Source organism: Camelus dromedarius, chromosome 22, assembly GCF_036321535.1.
Source record: "Camelus dromedarius isolate mCamDro1 chromosome 22, mCamDro1.pat, whole genome shotgun sequence".
NCBI classification, from domain to species: domain Eukaryota; kingdom Metazoa; phylum Chordata; class Mammalia; order Artiodactyla; family Camelidae; genus Camelus; species Camelus dromedarius.
The window spans coordinates 16,426,102-16,439,882 of record NC_087457.1 but is presented as its reverse complement, the minus strand read 5'-3'; the positions used below and the strand labels follow the sequence as shown (position 1 = coordinate 16,439,882).

Here is a 13,781-nt window from a genome sequence, read left to right as displayed (position 1 = left end):
CTGGTAAAGGCGACTGAGTTATGATTTGGACACTTGGATTAGATTTGTGTAGCTATGCATACTATAAAATCCCGGGAAAATAGAATTAAAGTAAGTGTCATAGTGTGACTGGGTGCTTACAGTAGAATTATATTTAATATTCCATGTTTTCTGAATTATAGGATTAAGCAGTTAATTACTTACCACTGTATTATTCCTGGCAAAAGACTCACAGGGATCTTTTTATTTGGGGGTGCTGAAGCGTTGATAATATGACCTTTCACATTTCTTTCACAGGAGAGACATCCAACTTCTTTTTCCATATTAATTCATTCAACAATTGGTTTCGAATTTGAATATAGTGTTGACCAATTATGAAGTGTAGAGAGAAATGAAAGGAGGGATGTTTTGGATAATGAACTTTCTTTACCTGACAAGAATAAAGAGACGTTTATGAAATATTGTAAAGAGGTCATTGTTAAACAACCAACTAAAATTCTTCAGGGACTGGGTTCTCGCTGGCTTTTTGAAAGCATCTGAGGGAGGAGAATGAAGAATCTCAATTACAACGCAAGGTGCTTGTGTTGGTCTTCCTCTTAGAATGTTAGGAATAGTTCATCCTTATCCAACCCTCTCTTTACATTTAAAAAGAAATGGACACTTTGGATGTGTTTTAAGTTCTTTAGCCCCTGGTTCACTATAGCTCACTCTGTATCAGACTGTGTGTCTGCGAATGTTTAAGGTAGATTCTTTGGTTTGTGAAGAACAGAAACTGAATGGTGTGAGGCGTAAGGAGAGAGGGATTCCACGCAGAAGAACGAGAACTTCATGATAATGGGACTCGAGGAGAAAGTGATACCCGGGGCACATCTGTGAGTTTAAGCACCAGGAATGTGTGGCTTTTCTCTCTAGCGTCTCTGCCCTTCCCGTGCCTCAGATACTGTCTTGACTCTTCCACTGTTTCATACATTTTCTAACCTCTCCTGCTTTCAACTGTGCTTCTTTAGAGTAATTCTAATCTTTGACCTGATTATGATCCCATGTGGCCGTATTCTTCTTCATGGTTCTTTTTAAAGCATTCTTTCACTTTTGACTCCTTTTGTAGGATTGTTTCCTTAGTTCCCAAAGCTGACTTCCCATAGCAAGAATCTGATTGGCAGAGCTAACCATACCAGACCACATCAAAAGAGCTAGAGTGAGTACAAATCATCAGTGCATTCTAGTCCTGGTGCCCACGATGGGCTCAACCCTAAACAGTGAAGCCAGAAACATTGCTGCCTAGAAGCACTCCTCTTTTCAGAGGCTGTGGCTGGGACACGCCCTCATCAGCGCCAGTGGCTTGGCAGGCATGTGGCAGACAAGGCCAATGTGTTCTGCGTATCAGGAGACCCTTTTTTCCCTACACCTCAAGGGCTTAGTTATAGTGCAACCAAAAAGGAAATACATAATCTATCTGATCTTCTTCCTTTTCTGTTACCATCTACAAATTTGCTATATTCAGATCAAGGCTGGTTATGAAAGAAGTCTCAGCTCAGGTCCTGAGTTCTCTGGGACTCAAATGCACTACCTTTGTGTTATCACATCCCTGTCTCCTTAGGAATCTGGGCAGAGGGTGCACAGAAACACTCATTCAGAGAGGGAAAGAACACTGTACAGTGGTTATAAGCTGCCACATGGCCAAGCCATCTCTTCCTAAATGTGATTTACCATTGATCTTGGCTGAGAGTGGAATTCTCAAGAATTTTTCCCCCATGGAGAGGAAGGAGTCCTAGGCGGCGAAAAGGCTTAAAAATAAGAACATGTTGCCAAAATATTATATTATGTAGAACTCCCCTTGAGATTTTCATTTGTTTTCTAGAAAATATTAGTCATGTTGGGTTTTTTTGTGTATGGTCTCAGTCTTCTCTCCCATATTTCTCCAGTAAGTACACAACTGTGGTTTGATAATTTCTATGTAGGCTGCCTTGATGAAGGATCCTGGTATGTGCTGTGAACTGATTATCCTAATGTCATTCTGTGCAAAGGATTTCTTGTGATTTACTTATGTTCTCACAGAGGTGCCTTCTTTGCACTAAAATGCTTGAATATATTTTGGGACAAGATTCTAGAAGGGATGGCAGGATTTAGAGGACAACGTGCACAGGGCAAAAAAACGTGGCAAGATGAGCTTGCTGCTTGACATGATTTTTAATCCCATTATGAGAGCTGTATAACTATTAGAATAAAATTAGCACAGATCCTGAAAGTCTTCCATCCAATATTATGAACTCATTGTTTAGATTTGCTTAGATTAGCAGCTAGATACAAAAGACATGATACCAAAAAACCCAGAAATTTCCTTTGACTCATTATATGCTTGAGTGAAACAGTGATCATATTTCCAGTATTTTCAAGCATTTAGAAAAGAATGCATATGTAGCCAATCATTTTGTTATAGGCTATGCTTTAGGAATTTATACGTCTTCTGCCTTTTCCAATGCCTTTTAACCCCTACTTTATTAGCGGAAAAGAAGTTGTACAGTAGACAGGTATAAAGCTATGCGGTCTGCTAATTACTTCCGGGAATATGTATAAAGTCTAACAAAATCCATTTGAGTTTTCATACAAAGAGGGATCTCATAGGCAATCATTACGTGATGGATTACAGATGGGTTCTTTTCATGTCTTCAAATATGGTAGATTAAAAGGCCACATATGCCATGCTTATACGAATCGCACACTTTATGTTCGTTCTAATTTGTATTTTATTTGGCTTGATCTTTATAGAGGAAACCTTAATCTAGCCATTAATTCTTAGGTGAGAGGCACCATAAAATCTCCTGGGCATCAGATTAAGGAGGAGAATAATAGACCTAACTGGGTTTCAAATTAATTAAGTACTGCTCTCTTTTAAAAGATTAATACAGGAGAATATACAACTAATCAATCATATCTTCTGCTAGGTTTTCTTTTTTTAATCAGGAGAAAAATTATTTGAGTGAGATTCAAGATCCCATAGGAGCAGTTGGGCTCCTAGCAATAAAATAGCTGTTCCATTATATGATGAGCAGAAAAAAAAAGATTATTTCCACAAAATTTCATTAATCTAGCAATTGGCCCTTTAAAACCTGGGATCCTGTGGGTAACCCACATTAACGATGTTAGAAATGCTGTGAGATTGGTGAACAACTTACAGTTGTACAGAGAAGCACATAAAATATGTTTTATCCTTTGTATAGCAGTCTCCCTGTCTGTTGCGTTATATAGGATTCTTGTGAAAGGTAATAAAGAAGAGCAAAATGAGTGGAAGAATTTTCTCTTCAATGCGTGGTATTCATCCTGACTCTACACCACTTACTAACTTCAAAATGTCTCAATTGCTTAAGAACAGGCACTCATTACGAGCAAGATTTCAGATACTTGAAGATGTTTCTGAAATCGTTTCTGAAATCGTTTTTACCAGTGCTAATAAATAAGTATGCCCAACTGAAGTCTTAAAAAAATGACTTAATCGAATTTTTTGAATGCACAGTAATGACCCCTAATTTTAGAATGATAAAGAGTCATTTAATTGGCTATCTAAATACACACAGACATATCATATGTATGCTTGTATATGTTTATGTGTATTTTGCTAAATAGCTATATTTAGTATATTGTGCTTGTGATGAAATCTCAAACAAGTCATGCATACAGAATAATTAGAAAAATTCCTTTCCAGAAGGTGTATTTTTCAGTCCCTAAAAAATTTTTTCTTGAAACCAGATCCAGTTTATTAAAAAAGCATTCAAACATTGCAAATATATTAATGTTCCACATGTTTACTTACTTACTCAGCATAAGTTTCTCAGCTGTGATCAACTCTAGATGATTCTAAATCCTTACAAATTTGCGCTAATGAAAAGGATGTCCTTTATATATTAACAAATTTAATGTACCAAATTACTGCTGGAAAAATACACCGCTTAAAGAAATACCAAGGAGATTGCAGGAATTAATTTTTTTTCAATCTGTGCTTGTAACGAAATTATTTTCAATCGTAACTGTCACAAAAGATTGTTTTTTAAATCTGTGAATTCTACCCAAAACACACATAAAAAATGATTGCTGAATGGTTTTAATCAAAAAGATTAACTTTTCTAATATCAAGGTTCTTTTGGTAAAGAAGTGTATAACTTCTGAGCTTGTATTTCCCCCAAGATAACTCGGAAGGCTTTTATTTGGAACCACGATCATTAAGGATATTTTTAAGGTCTCTAGGGTAAATACCTAATTTTAGGAAGTTTATTTTAAGTTATCTCTGTGTAGATACATCTTTGTAGTAACCTCCTGTTCCGGTATTTTTATGTATCATTCAATTAAAAAAGGAAATGTTATGGTTAACCTTTCCTCTCATTGAGATCTCTTATGCTGGAGATAGAAAATCTCTGATTCTGGGTGGGGAGGGGGAGGCTGTTTGCTTTTTTGTCTTTTCGGAAGGTCACAGTGGACAACTACTTAGTTTGTCAAAAATAAATTTGAGAAGAGTCTTGATAGTCATACTGGGGTTGGGATTGGTGCCCAGTTCCTGTGACCTTGAGCTTCCTGCTTCGGTCTAGCTGTCCCGTCACTGATGAGTCCGGAGAACAGAGTGAGGAAGCATCGCTCCCAGTGTGGGCACTGGCTTGGAAACGCAGGTCTTCTTCTAGCTACTTGAGAAAGACAGATGCTGTGAATCTTTGATAAAAGGGTTTCTCTCCCATTAAATTTTCCCCAAAGAAGAACAATTTCATTCTCTACAGCCCAAATCAAGCAAGCTAGCTGCAGCCACTTTAGAAAGAGATATTGTCATAGCCCCAGCCCAGAGGAGTCTCTGATGCCTGCTGCTTGAGGAGGCCCGAAGGATATCATATGCCTTCACTGGCTCATTCTTTTCACTTTGTCCCATTTTTAGTGGGTATGAGAGTCGATGTAGGTGACTGGGGGCTTGATAATAAGCTTGCACTTTGAATAGTTTGTCCTCCTGATGCTTTATTAGAAAGGACTGCCTGTACTAATATGCACGAGAAAAACACTGGTCTTACTAAAGCTATATTTCTGGTCTTTATATATACTCCCATTTAACCTGATGCTTATTCTTAAACATCCCTGCTGAATCTCACATGCCATTTTTATTTCCAATTCCACAGAGCCATTTATCCCCAGAGCCTTTGAGGTTGAAGAAATGCCACTGAAATTCATTCATCTTACCTACTAGACTAGTTCTATCATGGAATCCCTAAATGGTCATATCTGTATTTAAAGATGATTATGTTGATCCTGAACATTTCCAACTCTGTGATTAAGAGACTATTAATTCAAACATGAAATGATAATATATGACATATTTAGAATTCTAGTAGAATCTAGTAACTTTTGTAATACGCATATCATAAGAGATTCAACTTATCTTTTTGTCCCGGTTCATAAGTAGTAAATAGTAGACCATCATTAAGTCATTTGACAATAATTATACACACAGTGAAGGTTGCATAATTTCCTCCTTGCATCTGCATCTTTCCAGGCTTCATATAACTATACTTTACTGAAAATACTAGATTCTAACCAACTTTTCAGAAGGACCGGATGAATGTAGAATTATATTCGCCCTTTATTTATAGATATAATCGCCCTTTATTTCATCATAAAGGCAGCCAGAAAGAGAGTTTGACCAGGGCTATCACGATTCCCATGATGATGGTGTGTCCGGAAGCGTGCAGGTGTGTTCTGCATTTCCTTGAGGTGGAAGCTGCCTGGCTGCTCCATGCCCTGCCCTGAGCAGCTGAAATGATAGCACCCATCCTGGTTATCACTGGCAATCTTCTGTAGCGTCTGATGCCAGAATTTGATGTTGTCCATCCATCCTCATTATAAACATTGCTTGCTTTCGATAGGAACAAAAATGGAATTCTCCAAAGACCTGTAATTTAAAAATTTTGACCACAGCTTCGATGCTACTAAGTTTTGATTTTTCTTGGTCCTGCCATTTCTGTCTTCCTTTCTGAAGAGGAGGCCCCCTCCTCTTTGGCACATAGTCTTCTCCTCTGGCCCCAGGAGGGGCAGGGGATTCTGCCTGATTATTCTAGCACAGCTCCTCTCATGTTCTGTGCTCAAGAAAGAACTATTTACTATTTATCTGGACTGTCTTTTTTTTTTTTTTTTTTTTTTTTTTTTTGCGTTTCTCACTCTCCGTATGGATGAAGCAAAGCCTTCACCACCCCCTTGCAGTGCTTCCTTCTTCACACACATTTTTCCCTTGGAGGCAGGCTGTGGAACTGGCGCCCAGCCTCCCGACTATACATCATAATGGCCTATCACCTTTTCTTTTTTGCAGAGATCAGCACTGGCATGCCAGCCTCAACCGAAAGAGCATATGTGTCTTCAGGTAAGGACAATGAGCTCGTCAAGTTTTTACTAATCAGAGCGACAGACGTAACGGCTGGCTGTTCCTTCTACTAATCAGAACCCCTTCTGCATCCACATTTCAGCCGCTCTTGTCTTCTGCACCCATATTTTTCCTCCAGCTCATTCTGCCTTTTACGGATTTTACTTAAAGGAGTACAGTTGTTGCTGTATGTCTGAACTTGGCCCTGAGAGACGTGCATGAGAAAAAGAAATCTACATCTAGATACAATTTAGTGACATTAAGCCAGGAAAGGAGACACCTGGGCTGTAATTTCAGTTTTTATATCTTTCCAGGTGCTTCTCTTAGCCGCCCCTGCCCTCCTTCATCCATCAGTTTACTCCAGGAAAATGTATCAACGTCTGATCTCTGACCTTTGGGCTCTTAATGATCGGTTGTGGGTCACTAAACTGAAAAACAAAACAAAACAAAAAAACCACTCTTATAAGCCTGACTTTTTTAAATGCTTTTGCCTTTTTTTTTTTTTTTCTGGTTGGTTGGTTTTCATTTGTTTCTCACTTGCCTGTAATATTTGCTGAGAGCAGTTACGGTCCACACATATATTAGCTACTTAAAACCCAATTCTACTAATGCATGTATAACCATAATTCATTGATTTCTCTGCTAGCTGTGAATGGAATTAATCTACTGTGAATTTCATTTTTTTTCTTTTTCTTATCCTCTGTAATTCTATGCTTAATAGAACCTTAAACTATTCAGACTATTTCAAAATAAGTATTTAATTGGAAGCGAGGTTTTGGAGACTTAGATCCAAAACTCACTTTAGAAGTTTGATGATAGCTTTTTTTGTTTGTTTTGGGGGTTTTTTTTTGCATGATACTTAACAGTTCATAAAGATTTTTACATCTCATTTGATAATCACAAGAGATTTGTGTAACAAGGCATGATTTTTCTTCATTTGACAGATGAGAAAACTGAGGCATTAGAAATGCAATCATATATCTCAGCGAGTAAAAGAGCAGATCCTTCAAGCCCAGGAATCTTGTTACTGCCCCGTATTTAATGTTTTAGCTTCACAGATTTTTTTTTCATTGTGGCCTGTACCTTGTTGACGCTATGGGAGGCCACGTGATCTAACACAGCCATTTTCCATCTTCCCTTCACAAGCTTATCCTCTTCCCTTCAAAGCCATTGTTCAAAATCACGAAAGCTAAATTCCTCTGCATCCTAGGCTGTTTGGGCCGTATTTTGGGCACCTTCATGTGTCATTACTATGATGTAAGAATGTGTGTTTTAGGGGGAAATGATCCTGGAGTTTAAGAGGATCTTACTTTTCTGAGTAATAGAAAGACAATGAGAGAGAAGGAAGATAGAGAGGGAAAGAAAAAGAAAAATGGAAAGAAAAAGAAAACCTGAAAGAAAAAAAATTGTAGGTTTTCTGCATTTCCTTACTTTTTACTCCAGCATTTATCTTTAGTGTAAGGACTGCATTATCTGACCCTGTTGGATGCTGGTACAAGCCTGAGCTCTTAGATTTATGGGGAGCTTGCCTTGGGAATACGGAGCGACTGTAACTGTTATTTTCTGATACATGACTTGAATCTTGACAACTTCCTGGTGGCTGAATTTTATCTTTGATACTAAGTTGTTGTTATTGCTGACTAATAACAACCCTTACGTCCTGTGCTTTTTTTCTGCATGAGGTTATGTTTTATTCCCTGCTGCACTTAAATACTGGTTTTCCTCCCTTTATCCTTGCTCCCTAAGAGAATCATGCTACTGTACATCCCCAAGGATTATAGTATTCATTGAGCCCATCTGGTTCGATCCTATGTAACTGCTCCAGCGGATCTTGCATGGACTTTATTCAGCACCGTGTTTGGCCAGGATGTTTATGCCAAGCAGGTTGCCTGAAAATATCTTCATTTTTCTTTCTTTTTTTTTTTTTTCTCTAAGCATGAAGGTTGCCTTTCATTCTCTCTGAATATGGGGATTGTTCTCTTTGGTTTCATGTTTCTTTAAATCAAGACCAGACCTAAGAGAAGGAATTGTCTGTTTTACCTGGAGTGTGGATCTCTTCCGAGTAGTGGTTCTAGGAAATCTGAACAGCAGCTGGGGTGGGGGATATCTTTGCAGATAGACCAACCCCATTTTCATCTCCTTGGGAAGTCTTTGGGGACTGGCCTACAGAAACACTCCTTTGTGGTCTTTGAATATTGCACTAATCTTCCTTTGACTTTGAGATGCTTCAGCTTTTCCATTGCACCATTTTCTAGCCCTCTTTTTCTTGATGGTATCCAAGCCTGGCAAAATTTCTAGTTGAAGAATCCAAGTGGCATGACTCAATAAAGCTTCATTCCACTTTTATGTTTTATAGAGTCTCCCATTAGAATATCAGTATCAACAGAAGGAGCAAATACTTCTTCATGTAAGTATATTTAAATATTCTGTTTATTCATTCTTAACCCAAGACAATATCTGCTTCCGAAGATTGTGTTCACATCTCTCCTGTGTCCTGATTGAGGAATGGGGTGCCAAGTTTGGAAGCAGGACGGTATTTCCTGTTTGGACTAGAAATAACCCCCTGCTATGCTTAGGGTTGACCAGATATCCCCTCCCCCTAAGGTACCTGTACACATTAAAAGATACTACATATGTGGTCATTTGGGATAATGTAGTGTCTGAATTTTGGAAACAACTGCATAGCCTCTGAAGCCTAGTTCTGGGTGAGCAATAGAGAACATTTTAGATTTGTGGTTTTTTTCTCTTTTTTTTTAGTGTGTCTCAATGCCTTCAGTAACTGCCTAAGGCGTGTTTGGGGCCTCTGTTTCAAAGTTCCTTGGTTCTCATACAAAGTCTGCTGTGATGGAGTAAGGAAACTATATATAGATGCCCTTAATTCAAATTTGATAGCAAGTGACTAATTATGAAAATGTTTGAAAGCAGGTCCCTAGGCAAGATCGCAGATTAGTTTTCATCTGTTTAATGTGAAATGTGCTTTGTGCTCATGGAATTCTACAACAGTTAGATTGATTGGTGCTTTGTGCTGTGTCAGGGGAACTGGAAAAGTTAGCAATGACTAGTAAAAATAGTTTTGATACTTATAAATTGTGAATAGCGTAGAATTACATTTTGATAGGCAACAGGGGAACTTATCAGACCCTGAAAATAAGCTTTTAACTACAGTCTTTCTCTCCCTGATTTTATTTCTCTATTTGAAGCTCTTTCTCAGTCTGATAAGCTCTTTAGTGTTAGTTTAATAGGCGTTCCCAGTAATTCTATTCCGACCTGGAGAGTGTGTTTAAGGAACATTTTCCTTTGGCAACAGCATGGTAGGGACCGCTTGAAAAGAGGGTCTGTGCTTTTGGCAACTTCGGTTGATTTGCCAGGCTGTTTAAATAGATCCAGTTTGATCCAAAAGCCTTTCCCTTTGGGTTGGTGGTACAGAACCGCAACAATACGACGGAAACATTTTTTTATCGCGTGAGGTGTGATGTTTGAGCCCTACTCTAGCTCGATAAAGAGTCACTTAACTGGACGGATGGCAACGAATCTAATCAGATCAAACAGGAAATGAGATGCTAGGACTAAATTGGCTTCCTCTGTATTCTAAGACCACTCATTACATACTCCAAAATAATAATCCCTCAGGGGAGTTTGGGATGTTTGTTATTTAATTCTCCTTACAAAAAGATTTGTATAATTATGTAGATTTTAGCTAACTGGCATTAAAGAATTATATTGCACTTTGTTTTATATTTTGAGTGTTGTGATAGAAAAGCAAACACTCAGATTTTCTTTTTTGGCATTTTTGTCTGGGAATAATTCCTCCCCTGCATGATTCATTGAATAAAGTTATCGAAACTCTTGTAACTGGAACCCCTGGTGCTGTCATCAGTGGGGCGATGGATGCTATCCTTAAGCATATCCGAGTAGTTCTGGAGTGGAAGCAATACTTAGGGAACTGAAATGAATCTCTCAGTTTACATTTCTATTCATTGCAGTGCCGTTGAGAGAGAAATCATTTTGAAATCTGACTCCGATCTCTAAGTCTCAGCAGAATTAGTTCCTGATATTTGGTAAAGGTTTAAAAGTAGGAAAGAAGGTTTTGTGTACCATTATGCTAAAATATCTCCATATGCCATTTCCACCCGTTAACTCCCCATTCATGGTGGGCTCTCGGTAAATACTGTTGAATTGATTAATAAATATGTTTCTCACTGTCATGAAAATATGCTCTGTAGTTTGCAAATACAAAGCAATAGGGGCAGGATCCTGAGTCCAGTCTTGGTGAGAACAGTGACCGCGGCACCAGGCTCTCCGCCCTTCTAAAGGCAGCATCAAGTGTGATTCTGCATCGCAGAGGAGCTCTGATGTAAACATAGCTCCATTTAGTAAAGGCTGGAGGTGAAACTGGAACCGGCAATCACACTAAGCTGGACTCAAAAATTTGAAATATATGAAAGAGCCAAAGGCCTTGGAAAAGTTCACATGGATCAGAAATAATCAGCCCTGAAGAATAGGCTGCTTTTCACTTTATTTCAGCCAGAAAGGTGACATGGGTAAATCCCTGTATGTGAAAAGTGAGCTATGCTATTACCACGGAATCCTGTCTGTGTGGGCTCCAGGCTTTGAACTTTCGACATTGGTGCTTTCTGAAGCAAATTTGGAAAAGCCTTTCTGAAGTAGTATGGATTCAGCCAGCTGATTATGGATTAGAATGATTCAGTGTGCTTTTGGGGTCGGTGTTAAAAAGAAAAAGGTGAGGCAGCCCTATTATTTTGCAGGTCTTTTGGTACAAATCTGCACAGCCTTGTAGGGAAATGTCCCTTTATTGCCAGTGCTGTTTTGGGGGGCAGCTCACTGCTAGGTAAATCTTGGGAGACTTCATCAGTGTCGGTTTATGGTGTTGATGGCCCTGCTCAGAGCCCTGTCTAGGATGCCCAGTGTATCTTCTTTCCTGACCACTCCCACCCTCGAAGTGAGCCTCCTTCTCTCCTCTGAAACTCGCGTTTCAATAGAACAAACAAAAAGAAGAAAGCTAAAGTTGCCCACCTACTTAAAATAGTATTTTAAAATATTTTCTTCTGATCATTATTCTTCATTCTGGCTTTCTCCTTTTCCATCCCCCATCTACTTAATGTACCTGAAGCATTTTTCCCATGTCATTAACTACTAATCAGAATTTTTAAAATATTTTTTAAAATCTAAAAATATTTAAAATAACTTTTAAAGATCACTGTGACAATAAAGAAATCATTCTTAACTGGAGGTTTTAATAAGGGATTTATGTTTCACCTATGAACACTATATCATTTTTGCCCTCTTTCTATTTATTTTTTCCAGCATTTCATAACAATTGGTGAAATATCAGGGTTACTAATCCTTCCCTTCATAAGGCGAATTTTAACTACTTCCTTTTTGAATTTGGAAATTTGCATTGTACATTCACTCTCTTTAGAGTTGTTAATTTATTATTTTTTTAAAGTTTCTTATAATAAAGACTATTATAAGAAATAAAGATTAGCATTATTTTATTCTTTTGTAAATGAGGCATCTGTGACTTAAAACATATAATTTGCTAAATGAGTGTCCTATTGCACATAAATGACAGGTTATAGAAAAGAAGGACTTGAAATTTTCAAAACAGTCAGATGGACTATCTTGTTCCCCTTTAAGTAGAATCAGCAAAAAAAGTAAGTGGATTGTTTAGAACAAACCTTAATGACTTCTCTCTGAATTGCCAGCTGCTGGTGACCCCATTTTGCAGACAATTTTGTTGAATGCTATAAAAAATACAATTGTTATACTGACCACTTTGCTGAATTAAGCCCCATCCATTCCAATTTAATATAAAAATGAGGGAAACAAAAATGGAAGGTCTAATGAATAGCAATAGGAAAGAAAACAAAGAGAAGTTTCTGGAAAACAGTCTTAAATAGTAATATGTGTTTCAAATAATTGTAATAGGAATAGCAAACCGGTGCTGAAATCTCCCTGTGTGCCAGGCAGGCGCTGTGCAAAGTAATTTACGCGGATGCTGATTCACGGTTCTCACAAACCTCATTCCATTTCTCAGATGATGAAACCGATGTATTTTTGTCTACAGTCCCACAAGTAGGATTCAAACCCAGGCAGTATGCTAGCCTGCTGTAATGCATGAGGTTTTGTTGCCTCAAAAAAAAAAAAAAGCCTTTAGTTTTAAAAGGAATGGGATTCTATGAATGGACAGAAAAGTGGTACAAAGTGGACTGGGAGTGCATGTGGTAGATTAAGGTAAATGCATTGCCTGGAACCAGCTGAGCCCACGTGATCTTTCTGGTACCCATCAAAGCGTGACGGGTGGTGAGGTGACGTGGAAAGAACACAGACGTTAGATAGACTCGCGCCCTTAAGTCTGAATACTAGCCTGTTTTCTTAGGCAAGTTTTTTCATGTCCTTGAGACTCAGTTTCTATATCTGTAAAATCTTGTTGGTCTCAAACCTGTATTGAGACGCCTCATATGAGAAAATGAATGTGAGTCGTTTAGCACAGCCTTGCTTCATAGATGGTCAGACAGAAATAGATGTGTCTCTGAAGAAAGTGGAAACCGGGGCGGGGGGGTGGAGGAGGTCCTTCCATTTTATTTGAACAATGTAGGAAAAGATCCTTATTGTTGGGGGAGGAAAGGAGTTCATGATTTTCAGTCTAAATGATGCTGCTGAAAGTTCTGTGCCAAGAAATCATTATGTCTTTTCGAAAATATTATATATTCTCAGCTAAGGATGCATTTTAAAGGAACATATCCAGGAAGTCTTTGAAATCTCTGAATGAGATGAACAATTAACTCTTTAATTTGGCACATAAAAAAACTAGCTGAAGGAAAAATGTCTTTTTGTCTGCAGAGACATTTCTGTTGTAATGAGATACAGCATGTTCACTTGGGAATAGTGATATGTATTGATTAGATTGGAGCAGGTCTGCTGGTCCATTGGTGAGGTTTAAAGCTAGGGGTCTTAATTCCACCCTTAGCTGTAACTGACTTACTACAAATGCAGACGGAACTGTCCGGACCTTTGCTAAATGATTCTCAGCTGGAAAAATGCCATTCCCATTTCAGATCTTTATTGGTGGCAAAATATGAACTCTGTCCTGTGACTGTTGGAGAGCTGTTCTCATTGAATGCAAATTATGCTTCCAGATTTCTCTAAACATGGTCTTTTCAAGGGTGTGGAGGCTCTCTCTTGTGGAGAATGACACACAGATTGCCTTGTTTCATATAGCGATAAAAGGATGAAATGAAGATTACCCAACTGGTATTGCTTCCACCTTTCTGACTGCCTAGAGAGTTAGTCATAGATTTTTAGGACGACACAGTGACTTGGAGCAAGAGTAGGTACAGCCATCCGTACTCTCAGGCAAGTTATTACCTTCATGCTCAGTTCATTCATTTTGTGCGTG

At 38.3% G+C, this 13,781-nt stretch overlaps 1 protein-coding gene across 7 annotated transcripts in view; it reads left to right on the top strand.

Moving 5' to 3' along the window:
• NRG1 (neuregulin 1) overlaps positions 1–13,781 on the top strand; it is a 194,587-nt gene that overhangs the window by 50,331 nt on the left and 130,475 nt on the right. For 5 of the 7 annotated variants that reach the window (XM_064477474.1, XM_064477475.1, XM_064477473.1 and 2 more), the window contains exons 4-5: positions 6,311–6,361; positions 8,718–8,768. The exons of the other annotated variants lie outside the window; for them this stretch is intronic. In XM_064477474.1, coding sequence (XP_064333544.1) covers positions 6,311–6,361; positions 8,718–8,768 — 102 coding nt within the window. The remainder of the gene's footprint in view (positions 1–6,310; positions 6,362–8,717; positions 8,769–13,781) is intronic. 7 annotated transcript variants of the gene reach the window in all.